This window comes from Xiphias gladius, chromosome 20 (genome assembly GCF_016859285.1).
Source record: "Xiphias gladius isolate SHS-SW01 ecotype Sanya breed wild chromosome 20, ASM1685928v1, whole genome shotgun sequence".
Taxonomy (NCBI): domain Eukaryota; kingdom Metazoa; phylum Chordata; class Actinopteri; order Istiophoriformes; family Xiphiidae; genus Xiphias; species Xiphias gladius.
Window position 1 is genome coordinate 4,342,190 of NC_053419.1, and position 12,070 is coordinate 4,354,259.

General features: G+C 35.9%; 1 protein-coding gene across 3 annotated transcripts in view; it reads right to left on the minus strand.

The window, feature by feature from the left end:
* Positions 1-5,756: 5,756 nt before the first annotated feature.
* rab27b (RAB27B, member RAS oncogene family) overlaps positions 5,757-12,070 on the minus strand; it is a 66,764-nt gene continuing 60,450 nt past the window's right edge. For all 3 annotated transcript variants that reach the window (XM_040156497.1, XM_040156499.1, XM_040156498.1), the window contains exons 5-6: positions 11,797-11,920; positions 5,757-9,430 (exon numbers count right to left, since the gene is read on the minus strand). In XM_040156497.1, coding sequence (XP_040012431.1) covers positions 9,244-9,430; positions 11,797-11,920 — 311 coding nt within the window. In that variant the 3' untranslated portion in view covers positions 5,757-9,243. The remainder of the gene's footprint in view (positions 9,431-11,796; positions 11,921-12,070) is intronic.

The following is a 12,070-nucleotide window of genomic DNA, read 5'->3' on the forward strand; positions in this document are numbered from 1 at the left end:
GTAAGAGGCAAATTATTTTTTTCTGTCAATTTTTCAGATGATTGTCTAAAGTCATCTGGGGAATCGCACAAAATCGGCACCTAAAATCACAGATTAGGCATTGTGCAAGAAAATCTGATTCATAGAGAGATTTTAAATTATTTTGAGCGTGAAAGCGCTCATTAAGGGACCATACCAGTGGTATTGCATGTTTTTTATTTACTACAAAAATTTACTACAAATAACATTACAATTTCTCATTTTGCAAGGATGCCATTGTTGTATTCTTTCTTTAGTTCCAGGATTCCATTGCCATCAGTTTATTTCTACATGTATTAAAATCAAATCTACATTATTTTTCATTGCAAGGGAATTCACATCAATCTGCGTTTCAAATTTCAAAACCAAAGTTTTTTGTTTCTGAAGTTGGAACTAAAACTGCATTGTCAAGCAATTACAATCAACTTTGGCAAAAATGAACACAGAAAAATGAATGATTTTCGTACCATATGGAAATAAATGACTGCCTATAACAGTAGAAAAAAATTACTAACAAATATAAAACTATATAGCATGTATTGAACAGTGGTGGGCAAAATATTTGTAATTAAGAAGCTAAAACTGAACAATGGTATGGTATGGTATTTCCATTACGTTTATTTGGCATGTAAGTAAAACTTTCCTCTTTTTACACTTGTGAAAACCTAAATTTCAAAGTGATTCATAGTTTCATTTATATTTACAAATGACATAATACACTGTATTTTCAAAAAGAGAAGGAATAAACAAAACAAATGAGGAGTAACAAACCAAAGAGATAATAAAAAAGTTTCATAAACATATGAAACAAAGACAAACAGGGGTGTTAAGTAACTAACGACAAATCAGGGGCAGGCAAGCGCATTAAGAAAATATAAGTAAAATTTAAGTCTTATGATGGGATTTTAAAAACTTTAAAAAACTGATTTTTTATTGCCAATTAATCTAAAAACTGCCAGTTTGCTAACATGCTCAAGTCAAGAATTTGCAAGGATTTTAAATGGAAAACTAAATCATATTGAAGAATATTGAAGGCACTAATTTAATCAAGACAGCTTTCTGAAGTAGAAAGATTTCAGCTTACCTGGATTTACACATTGTACTTAAAGTTGGACATCAACTGCATAGCAATGAAAGAAAAAACAGCCAAGCCTGTAAGGAAGTATACAGAGGAAAAATAAAATAGCTCCAAGGATTGAGCCTTGAGGAACTCCGCAATCAGAGGAGAACAATCAGACACCTTGAAGGCAATGGATACAAAGAATTTGTGATATGATATGTAAGAAGAAAACCACCCATGTGCTCCAGCCAACATCACAGCACTTGGCTATAATGGGAGATTTGTGCCTGGTGATGGTTCTAGAGGAAAGGTCAAGAGAAAGGTCAAGAGATTTCTTGCTTAATACTAAGGAAATGTGAAGGTGAAGTCATATGAGCTGTTAGGTGTTAATTTCACTTAAAGGAAAATGTTTTTAATTGAAATTTACAGCTCATTTTGTGACTCAAATGTAATCAGTATTGTGGCCATGGTTTTCCCTACAACCAGTGTAAACACAAGCTCACAAGATGGGGGATTTCTACAATGACTCTGAAAAGAGAGCAGGACAGACCTAAACAAACTCCTTTTCTATTTGAATCAATGAGCCTATTGTGATTAACCAGCTGTGTCCAAACACAAACAGAGAAGTGGTGAAGTGAACAACAAACAACAGATTCCAAAGTTATTATAGTACTAAGTCATCTTTAATCAGCTGTCAGATCTCACAATGCCTGGATAATTTACTGCAAAGTCAATCAATCATCATCTATAACAAATGCTTCGGCCAGACAAAATGCAAACAACTGACTACAAATATACTCCTCAAACATACATGTTCAGTTCCAGTTTATAACACTTTCAAGACAAAAAAGGCATCTTCTTTTTTTTGTTACATTTTACAACTGTCATGAGCAAATGTGACTTGATATTTTTACTTAAACTGGACAATTCATGAAGAGAGACAAAAGAAGCTGAACCAAAGTTTTTTCTGAATACGGGGCATTGGTCTGATAGTAACTGCCACGGCGGGGTATTCCTGTCCTGAAGGTACACTGACTTTATTGATTGTTTTTTTAGGGACCATCACAGTGTCCCATCATGGGCAAAGTATTTGAGTAGCTTTCCTGTTTATTAGAAAGCTAATATTTTACATGTATTACATATATAAATATTTCTATAAAACATTTGCTGTTTAATGTTTGTGTATGGTATAGTAAAATATTAGCATGCAAATTAATGTCAACATACCAACAGTTTGGCTACTACTAGCTAAAGTGTTAGCTAGTGTTAAAGGTAGTACTAAGTACTAGCATGCTAAGGCTAGAGGGTAAACACTGGAAACCATGAATGACAACAAATTTGAAAATGTACATCCTAGAATCAGTTATTCAACAAATGATATGACAATGGCGGCTTTTAGTGATCAGTCGCACTGTCAAGCTGTTTATTCATTTATATTTTATCCTACTTTTCTGGCTCCACACAAATGTAACTAACATTAAAGTACATCCTCTGCTGTCCTTCATTTGGCTTGTGGGGGTGTTAATAAAATTGAAGAAATACTGCTCAAGTGTATGCAATATTTCATAACAGAAATATGTCAGAATTTAGGCAGATCATGAGGAAATACCAAAGCACTAGTCTGAGAAATGAGAGAAAGAACCCCTGATGTAAAGAAACAAATTTAAGTACTAATGCTACTTTATTTGTACTTTGGTCAGATATTTACATTTCACTTTTACTTTATTTCATTTTGAAAATAAAATGGATCCATTGACTTTTTCCCCACACTAGAAATACAGGTCCAGCAATGCTACAGCCTTTTTCAACGTCAAGTTTGGAGCTGTTGCCATGGAAACCAGACAAACAGCTGTTGTAGCTAATCAGCGGCTCTTCAAAGTGTTGCAGTACTATGAATCTGTTTTTGTTATCTAAGAAGAATAGTACTTGAGCCCCAGACAAATGACTTACTTTTATTAAAGATATATTTCTTGGTTTTGTTATGGTGGCTTTACATATACACCTTTCTTATCAGCTGACTCAAAACATCAACATTATTTTATATATATTTTTATTATACATATTTTTTTAATTTTAGATATATTATTATTATATATAAATATATATATACAAATACATATAAATATATATAGTTTAATCTTGTGTGCACTAATTAGTGCACACAAGATTCTCCTCTTGTGCATGCAAGTTAATAACTTGTGCTCAAACTGGTTATTATTCTGAACAAGGTACTGTATAGCTTGTGTGTGCACAATTTAAAATCTGTAATCTAAAGACTTGAATGCTAAAAACAAAAACAAAATAAGTATTTCGCTTTGACGTAGAGATGCAGTGAGCCTTTGTGAACACCTCACCAACAGAAACGCCACGCTGTTACTGCTATCAGACTCTTCTGGAGAGTTTCAACGATCCAAGAGACAAACTTTGAAAAAATGTTTCTCCATAAACACAGTTGTCACCATCTGCATCACATCAAAATAGATTCTTCTGGAGGGAAAAAAAACCCCAAAAGGTAAAAACAAACAGAGATTTATTTGTAGCTCTGACATCAGAAACACTAAACGCATCACAGGTCATTCCATTCTCATTGTGTCAAACATGCTGACAGTGCAACAAACCCAACAAACACACACAGGCATCGATACACACAGTGAAAACTGAACAAACATGTACAAACCGCAGGCATCAGAGAGTATTCACACACAGAAGATTTCCAAAAATAAAAGCTCTTAGAGGTACTTGGATTGATTAGTTGTTTTGATATATTGGGCACAAAAACAACATCAGGACTTCTGTTCTCTTTTGCCTCTGTTTTGTATTCTGTAATCAATAATGCATTAAAATACTCAATAGCTCACAAACTTTACAGAGGATCAGACAGAAGAGTTAATAACAGGCACAACATGACTCCTCAAACAGTGTAAACTTTGAAAGTGAATTCAATAACTACATTTAAGACTGAGAAGGTTTATGAAGAGCTGCTTTAAGAAAAACAGGATTTTAGACAGTGAAGTAGATGCAAAACGCAACTGTGGCACAACTGAAGAGGACAAACATATTCTACAAATTCAAATGAAATTGGAGAGAAGATGATGAGCCACATAAGAAGGAAGTTTCAAAAAAGCTGACAAAGTGGTTCAGAAGATTGTCACGATTAAAAAGCACTTGTTTCAAGATGTTAGGAAAAATGGTTGTCCATCTGGAGGTGAGGTGCACTGGCAAAAACGACTCAAGAAAGTAAAAATTATGAAGACCAGTGCCAATCATGACTACTCATTTGGTGCTGTTTGGGCTTGAGTTCATTGTGTCTCCTTGCTTTATTTGATGTGAGCAGATGGGTAGATCTTAAGGATACATTTAAATTCATGAAAATCACACAAAAAAAACAACCTTTTTCAAAATGAGTTGCCAGTCATCTTTGACATTTATGGGCAACTAATCTTCTTTCTGCCTCATAGTTGAACTTTTTCACTGCATTTTTATGAAAAAACATGGACATTTTTCAAAGACTGAAACAATTTACAAATCTGACAAGTGGATTTAATGAAATCAACACTTGTTGACCTTATCGATATACTTTTAAAGACACATAAAAGACATTTTAAAGCTGGATTGATCAATAATTCTTTGTAGTAATAATTGATGACATTACAGAAGTATGTGTATTTTGAAAGGTGACACTCATAGTGAACCCAAAGAGAATTATGCATCATGATATGGAGCTTTTTAGCCTCTTTCAGCTTACTGTTTTGGTTTTATGGCATATTCACTGTCTGATTGAGTCCCCGGAGAGACCAAATTCTACTGAACGTGGCATGTAGTGGAAAGCGCTTTGAGTGGTTGGTAAGACTAGAAAATGCACTATATAAGAGCAGTGCATTTACCATTTGCTAGATGAAAGAAAGTTGGAGCAAAGGAAAGAAACAACAAAAACCTATAGTCAGTAGTGGAAGAATTATTCAGATCCTTCAGTGAAGTAAAAGTACCAACACAGCAATGTAAAAATACTCCATTACAAGTAAAAGTCCTGCATGAACATTCCTACATATGGAAAAGTACATAAATATGAAGTGTTAAAGTGTGAAAGTAAAAGAACTGGTTTGGTCCATCTGACTGATACATTAGTATAAATGACATCATTAGATGATTAATACTGAAGCATCAGTGTGTAGCAGCACGTTACTGTTGGAGCTGCTGGTGGTGGAGCTGGTTTGAGCTACTTCATATACAGTTTTATATACGGGGACACCAGATAAATCTGAGGGGTCGTGAGATAATTAATGGGAGAGGAAAGAGGAAAACAATAAGTTCTGATAGACAAATCTGTTTTCAGCTTTTCGACTTTTTCTCTAATCTTTGATTTTTGTTGAGATATTGGATCATTAGAACATTTATTGAAATGAAACCATGTGAGACGTTTAGAGGGAAAAATCGCTGTTAACAACTCACAGACATCTGAAATGTGACCCTGACTACACACTGCTTTTTGTAATACGTCAGAAGCCAAAAAGGTTGGAGACCACTGGTTCAATCTTTAACAATGTGTTGTATTTTAAAGCTTGTTATATTATCCCTTGTGTAAATTCTTCACATTAAAAGTAACTAAGGACTAAAGCTGTCAGATACATGTAGTGAAGTAGAAAGTACAATATTTCCCTCTGAAATGTAGTGGAGGGGAAGTATAAAGTAGTATAGTAAAATGGAAATACTCAAGTAAAGTACAAGTACCTCTAATTTATACTTAATTACAGTACTTGAGTAAGTGTACTTAGCTACTTTCGGTCACTGCCTATAGTAAGAGGAGTTCATCAAGGTGTCCTGTTAAATGTTTGGAAATATGTACAGAAAAAATAAAGAACAGGGCTAATGTAACCTGTACATTATGATTATATAAATTAGAACCAGAGTAAAAGATGAAATCTACAGATCTGAACCAAAAAAAGTAAGCAGACGATAAGCTGAAACAGTACAAACAAACCTACAGAGATACAGTATTTTCTGGGAATATTATCGCTATAATGCGGCTAAATAGCTGGGAGAGAATGTTACAATGTGAGCCAGCTCTGTCTGTCTGTCTGTCTGTCTGTGTGTCTGCCCCCTTATTAGTGTTTAATATGGCACTGAGATCAGCTGTTGGCAGATGACTCTGCTTGGCTCCCAGACGCAAAAACTGCAAAGTTTTCCCCTGAATGAAAAGCAGAATGAGGTTTGGGTTTGTCGAAAAACAAACGCTTCTTTGTGGTGTTTCTGGTTTTTATTTGGCACACGGTCAGATTAAATATACGTGACAACGCCATAGCTCCGTGTGTGCTTTAACTTGCCATCAATTAGCCACACGTTACATACTTAACATTACTGGTGACCCATTTGGGTAGCCACTGGTTTCAGTATACTTTGAAAACCACCCTGCAGTTATCTTAATATCCTACAGCTGTGAGTTGGGACTATGATAAAAACCTTCCGACTTGGTTCACTGAAGGAAAAAATAAGATTTAATCGGCAGCAGGTGGCAAGCAAAAATGATAATGATGATAATTTCCCTTGTTTCTGGTGCACATAAGGTTGGCTCAAGATTTTTTATGAAGTAAGGCAGATCAAGGTGTTACTAGATAAGAGGAACATTGTTGAGTTGCACTTTAAACAAAAGAGACAATCTTGGAACCAAAGCCAATTTTTGACTTTTAAATAAACTGAAGTTTTATAGTAAAGTTCCGTCTAAATGGCTTCTAAAGGTGGATGCTTTTCACTGTGCTCAAGCGTAGCATCGCGGTACAAAACACGCAGCCTTTTATACTGAACTCAGTGGATTTTGGTTTCAGTATGCCATGATTTCACTGGCTTCTCTTCACACCAACTGTTAACTGGTCTGGTATGCATTGAAATAACACCAAATAGTATTGCACGACAAAGCACGACAAAAACTTGGTCCACATAACTTCAAGTGTTGAGGCAAAAAAAGTCCAGTCCAGAGCAAAGCAAACAATTTCTACTGTACATCTTCAGGAATTTATAAAAGTGTATTTTCGTTCATGTTAGAGACACATTTTGTTGATGAATTTGTAATTTTGGGATAATTCGACAACTGTGCTTAAGAGCAGAACAGTGAAAAAATATATCACAAATAGAAATGCAGTTGAGATAACAGGCTGTTGACGGACATGAAAATAATAACAACAAAAGAATAAATGAGTGTGAGAGATATAAAGGATATGACAAAAACGTGAAATATGATTCTATGTTTTACATTTCTTGTAATTTAAATAACTGGTCACTTTATATTCTAACAACATTGGTCATTTACGGGGCCTTGAAGCGATGTTTCACTTTGTCGGATTATCTGTTGAAAAGAGATGAAAGGTCAAATTAAAATCAGCTGCCCTGAAGATCCAACGTCACCTGACTGATGTTTGGCATTTCTTCCATTCTCAGAAAGGTTTACTTTCATGATAAAAAAAAGGATTCGTATTAGATATGATTATCCTCTCCACTCACCTGTTCATATACGTTTTTGTCAGTGCAGCTATAACTGACTCAAATGCCGTCTTTGCTCTATCTATAAAATAGCCATCTTCTTTTAGGCTGTATTACAATTATGTTTTCAGTTAAAGGTTCGTAAGTCATGGTGACAGTGGACTCCCAGAGCAACCAACACAGCTGACCTAAACCTATACTCCAACAGAGATTAAGTTTGTCTCTTGACAGTGGAATAACGCTTTACAAGCCAAGGCAGTAGACACTCTATTAATGACATACAATGTAGACTCATTTCCTCCGTCGAACACGTACCATGCTGTACCCATGAATATGAATGGTATACTGCAATCAGCCAAGTCTGACACCATCATGGAGGTCTAATGGAGAGTTAGCTGTGTCCAGCATGTATACTTAGAAAAATGATCAAGTATCCAATGCTATCAGTGTGATGTAAAAGTATTTCCAAAGTGTCCAAAACACGCTGGGTCTAATCATTCATATGGCAGTCCTGTACGAACAAACAAAGCACAGTTGTGTCGGTTACGTTGGCTAAACTTGCCGCATGCTGTCGTTTTGGTATCAAAAGTCAGATGTAAAGAGGGATGAGCGCTCAGTATTGGCACAGAAAGCAATTACCCAACAGTCACAACAACCGTAAACGTGCGGAACTGTTGTGGATAGCAGGATTTTGGCTCTGCGGCGCGAAGACTGATACAGAATAGTGTTGTGAGTTTTTAACTCTGCCTGATTTGTGTCCATGTGAAAGTCAGTGAAACACTGTAGAGTCTCTTTACTCCAAAACATAACAGCTGATAGGTTGTATGTTTAGAAACGCAGTCAGCTGTCAACAGCCACTGTCGCTCGGGTGTTGAAGATCTCCTACGTGACACTGTGGCTAATTATACAAAACACGATTGGGTGCATTTTTAGCAATCTTCTAGAATTAGTGAACCAGACTGCGGTGAAAAATTTGCTTTTTTTTTTTTGGCAAACATGGGTACAGCATAGAACACACAGTGTGAAACAGGGGGGGGTGATAAGAATAAAAACCCACTGGTCACATAGTTGCCTGGTCCAGGAGGGAAACCTTCAGGAACTGACACAGATACACAGCCTGACGTTAAACTCTTTATGGCCCAGATTAGGCTGGATTAAACCAGTGCCAGCCTGAGCAGGATGCAAAATATTTCCCCCTGTTTCAAAGTGGTGAACAGATCAGCCTTTTAAAAAGTTGAAATTAAAGTATTAAACATCTCTTTTTGACTGTTTACAGCCATTTAAATCATCCTAACCTCTTGCGAGCAGAAAAAGTGGGAGCGTGCAGAGCTTAATTCCCAGGCCGCATGTTTTAAACGAGGCACATTATGTGTCTGACAGTGACGAAACTGCCCCCCTCCTGTTTTAACTTCCTCCTAAACAGAGCTCAAAGGCAGACAGGCTGAGGATGTAATGTCTTGAATATCCACTAGAGGGAGATAGGGTTGTTGCCAGAGAGGCAGACAGTTTGGGAGGAAAAGAAAGAAAAGAAGATGGTTAAAGGTTAGCTTTTAGAGAGACGGGAGTGAGGAGAAGACAAAGAAACAATTAATCAAAGATGACAGAAGGAGGAAAGTAAAAGAATGTGAGTGAGTTGAAAGAACAGAGGAGAACGGAGGAGTGCTGACTGGTCGTTTCCTGAATCGCCTCTTGATCTAACATGCACATTTCTTCTCGTTGGGCTGTGCGTCACCGAGCTTTGTGGCCCCGTTCCCATTGGCGGGCTCGGCGGGCGGTTTGTCGACACACTGCTCCATCCTCTTCATGACCAGGTCCAGCAGCGTTATCACCGCCTTGTCCACCTCTACTCCCGTCGCTGCACTCGTCTCAAAGTACGGGATCCTGTGGGCAACAAGAACAGGAGATATTTTTTTTAAAAGGTTCATAACAGCAGAAGGGTTTTAGGCCACTGCATCATGACCTTTTTCCAAATAACCCCATCTGTTTTTCAGATTGGTTTCCATTTCCATCAAATCATTTTGTAGACTTCAAAATTTATACCGATAGAGAGTCTATAACATGTTTTGTTAAAATTAATTAATTTTTTTTTTTTTTTGTCAAAGCTAGATATTGTGAGCTGCCGCAGTTGATTATGGAGCCCATCGAGGATCATAAATCAGAAAAAAAAAACTTGGGTTTGGAAAAATTGATAAATCAACCAAAAGGTTGATGGGAAACTTTGAAGTAAGTCTTACGGAATACGTGTCTGGTTTTCAGAGTAAAAGCAGGACATTCTAATTTTGTACATAACAATATTAATGATAATAATAATAATGGAATGGAGTATTTAATTGTCATTCCAGCTACATTAAAGCACAGACTAGTAAATGGACTCAGAAAAATAGTTAAAATACCATAATAACCCATATGATGTCCTGCGTACCTCCTGGCCAGTACTTATCCTCATATATACAGTATATTATGTATCAATAATCAAATAGGACTTGCACAGTTTCACTATCTCATATACCACTATGTTTGATGTGCAACATACAGGAGAGGACACGTGTTACTGTATTCTCATAGTATTTCTGACACCTATGATTAATCTCTGCTTGTGCATAATAAATTAACTTTACATCACCACCATCTTACCCCATATACCTTTTATTCTAATCTAATCTCTGTAATTTTTTTCCCTTACACTTTATCTATCTGTGCGCAAAGACTGCCAGTTTACTTTCACCAAGTAAAAAGACCAAATAAGAAGATTTTCTGATTTTCTCCATTTCATATCAATGAATTTCATTTCATAATTTTAAATTCCACATAAAGAAGGTGTCCAAAGTAGCTTTCTTTCATCTAAGAACTATTGCAAAAGTACGGCCATTTCTATCCCAACAAGATGCTGAAAAACTTGTTCCCTGCATTTATGTAACGTAGATTAGACTACTGTAATGCTCTTTTCACTGGTCTTCCCAAACAATCCATTTCTAGACTAAAATTGATTCAGAAGTCTGCTGCCAGGCTTTTACCTAGAACAAGGAAGAGAGAGTGTATCATCCCAGTTTTAGCCAAACTTTTAGGATTGGGTTTAAAGTACTTTTACTTGTTTACAAAGCTCCTACTAGTTTGTGACCGGCCTACATTACTCATTTTTTGTCATTTTATAATCCTTCACGACCTCTTAGATCCTCTGCTGCCAGTTTTCTGTATAGAAACTATCACACAAATAAGAAAATTGGATGCTCAGCTTTTTTTAATCTATGCACCAAAAACTATGGAATTTCCTTTCCCAAGGACGTGAGAGATGCAAACTCTGTGATCATTTTTTAACAACAACTGAAAACGTATTTATTCAAGATGTCTTTTAACTGTCACTCTTCCTTAGTTTTATGCTCATCTTTTAAATATTTATTGTTCTTATGCCTTCCTTTGTTTTATTTCTACCTTTAACATATTCTGTAGCATATTCTTGCTATTTACTGCTCTTTTGTTTTTGTTATTAATTTGATGGCTTTACTTATTGTGCAGTATTTGCGCTTGTTTTAATTTGCCTGTTTTTGTACTGTTGTTTCTTCACTTTGTTGTAAAGCACTTTGAGCTACATCCCCTGTATGAAAGGTGCTAAATAAATTAAGTGTATTATTATTGTTATTGTTAATACTACATCATAATTATGATAATATTAATTGAATAGTCTGACTGTTACTTTAGGTTCTGATAAATTATAAATTTTGAGATTTTATTGACTAAACTAATTGATTAACAAAAATGAAAATTAAAATGAAAACTGGTGGTAAAATCCTTATAAGTATTATGTTTTTTTTCTTTCTATAAAAAACGATTTGTTCATCTGTTTGACATGTACAGAATCATGAATGCGGAAATAAGACTAGAGCTGAATATAAATGTACTGTTTCATCTTTAGATGTTAATTTAGCATTTAACTTACAGTGTCTGACGTTTATACTGAACATACATCGCTGAACATTTTTAAGTTCCCCAGAGCTTAAGAAAGAGTTTATTACTTCCTGGAACAGAGTTTTGTGTTTTTGTGAGTTATGTCTCACTGATTGTCTTACAGTTACCCAGCTGTTTATGAAACGCCTGCTCATTCTATTGTGTGTGTGATTGTGTGTGTGTGTGTGTGTGTGTGTGTGTGTGTGTGTGTGTCTGTCTGCCTGTGTGCGTGCAATGTCTAGTACTCCTTGCTCTAAGTAAAATACATGTGCGTGCAAAATACTGTACATGAAAAACTAACAAACCCGTATTTATCGGCCAGCTCCTTGGCCTGTTTCTCCTGAACCTCCCGCTGGTCGGCCAGGTCTGCCTTGTTTCCTACCAACACGATATCTGGGTTCTCACAGTAGGCGTTGGCCTGTAGCTGGCCTGGAAGTTAATACAAATAAACAACAACAGCAAACAAATGAGATATGCACATATAATACTGAAAAACTGTATCTTGACACACCTAAATGTGTGACAGGTACTGTATTTAAGGGGAACTTGAATAAAGGAGAAAAACTGCAAATAGTTTCA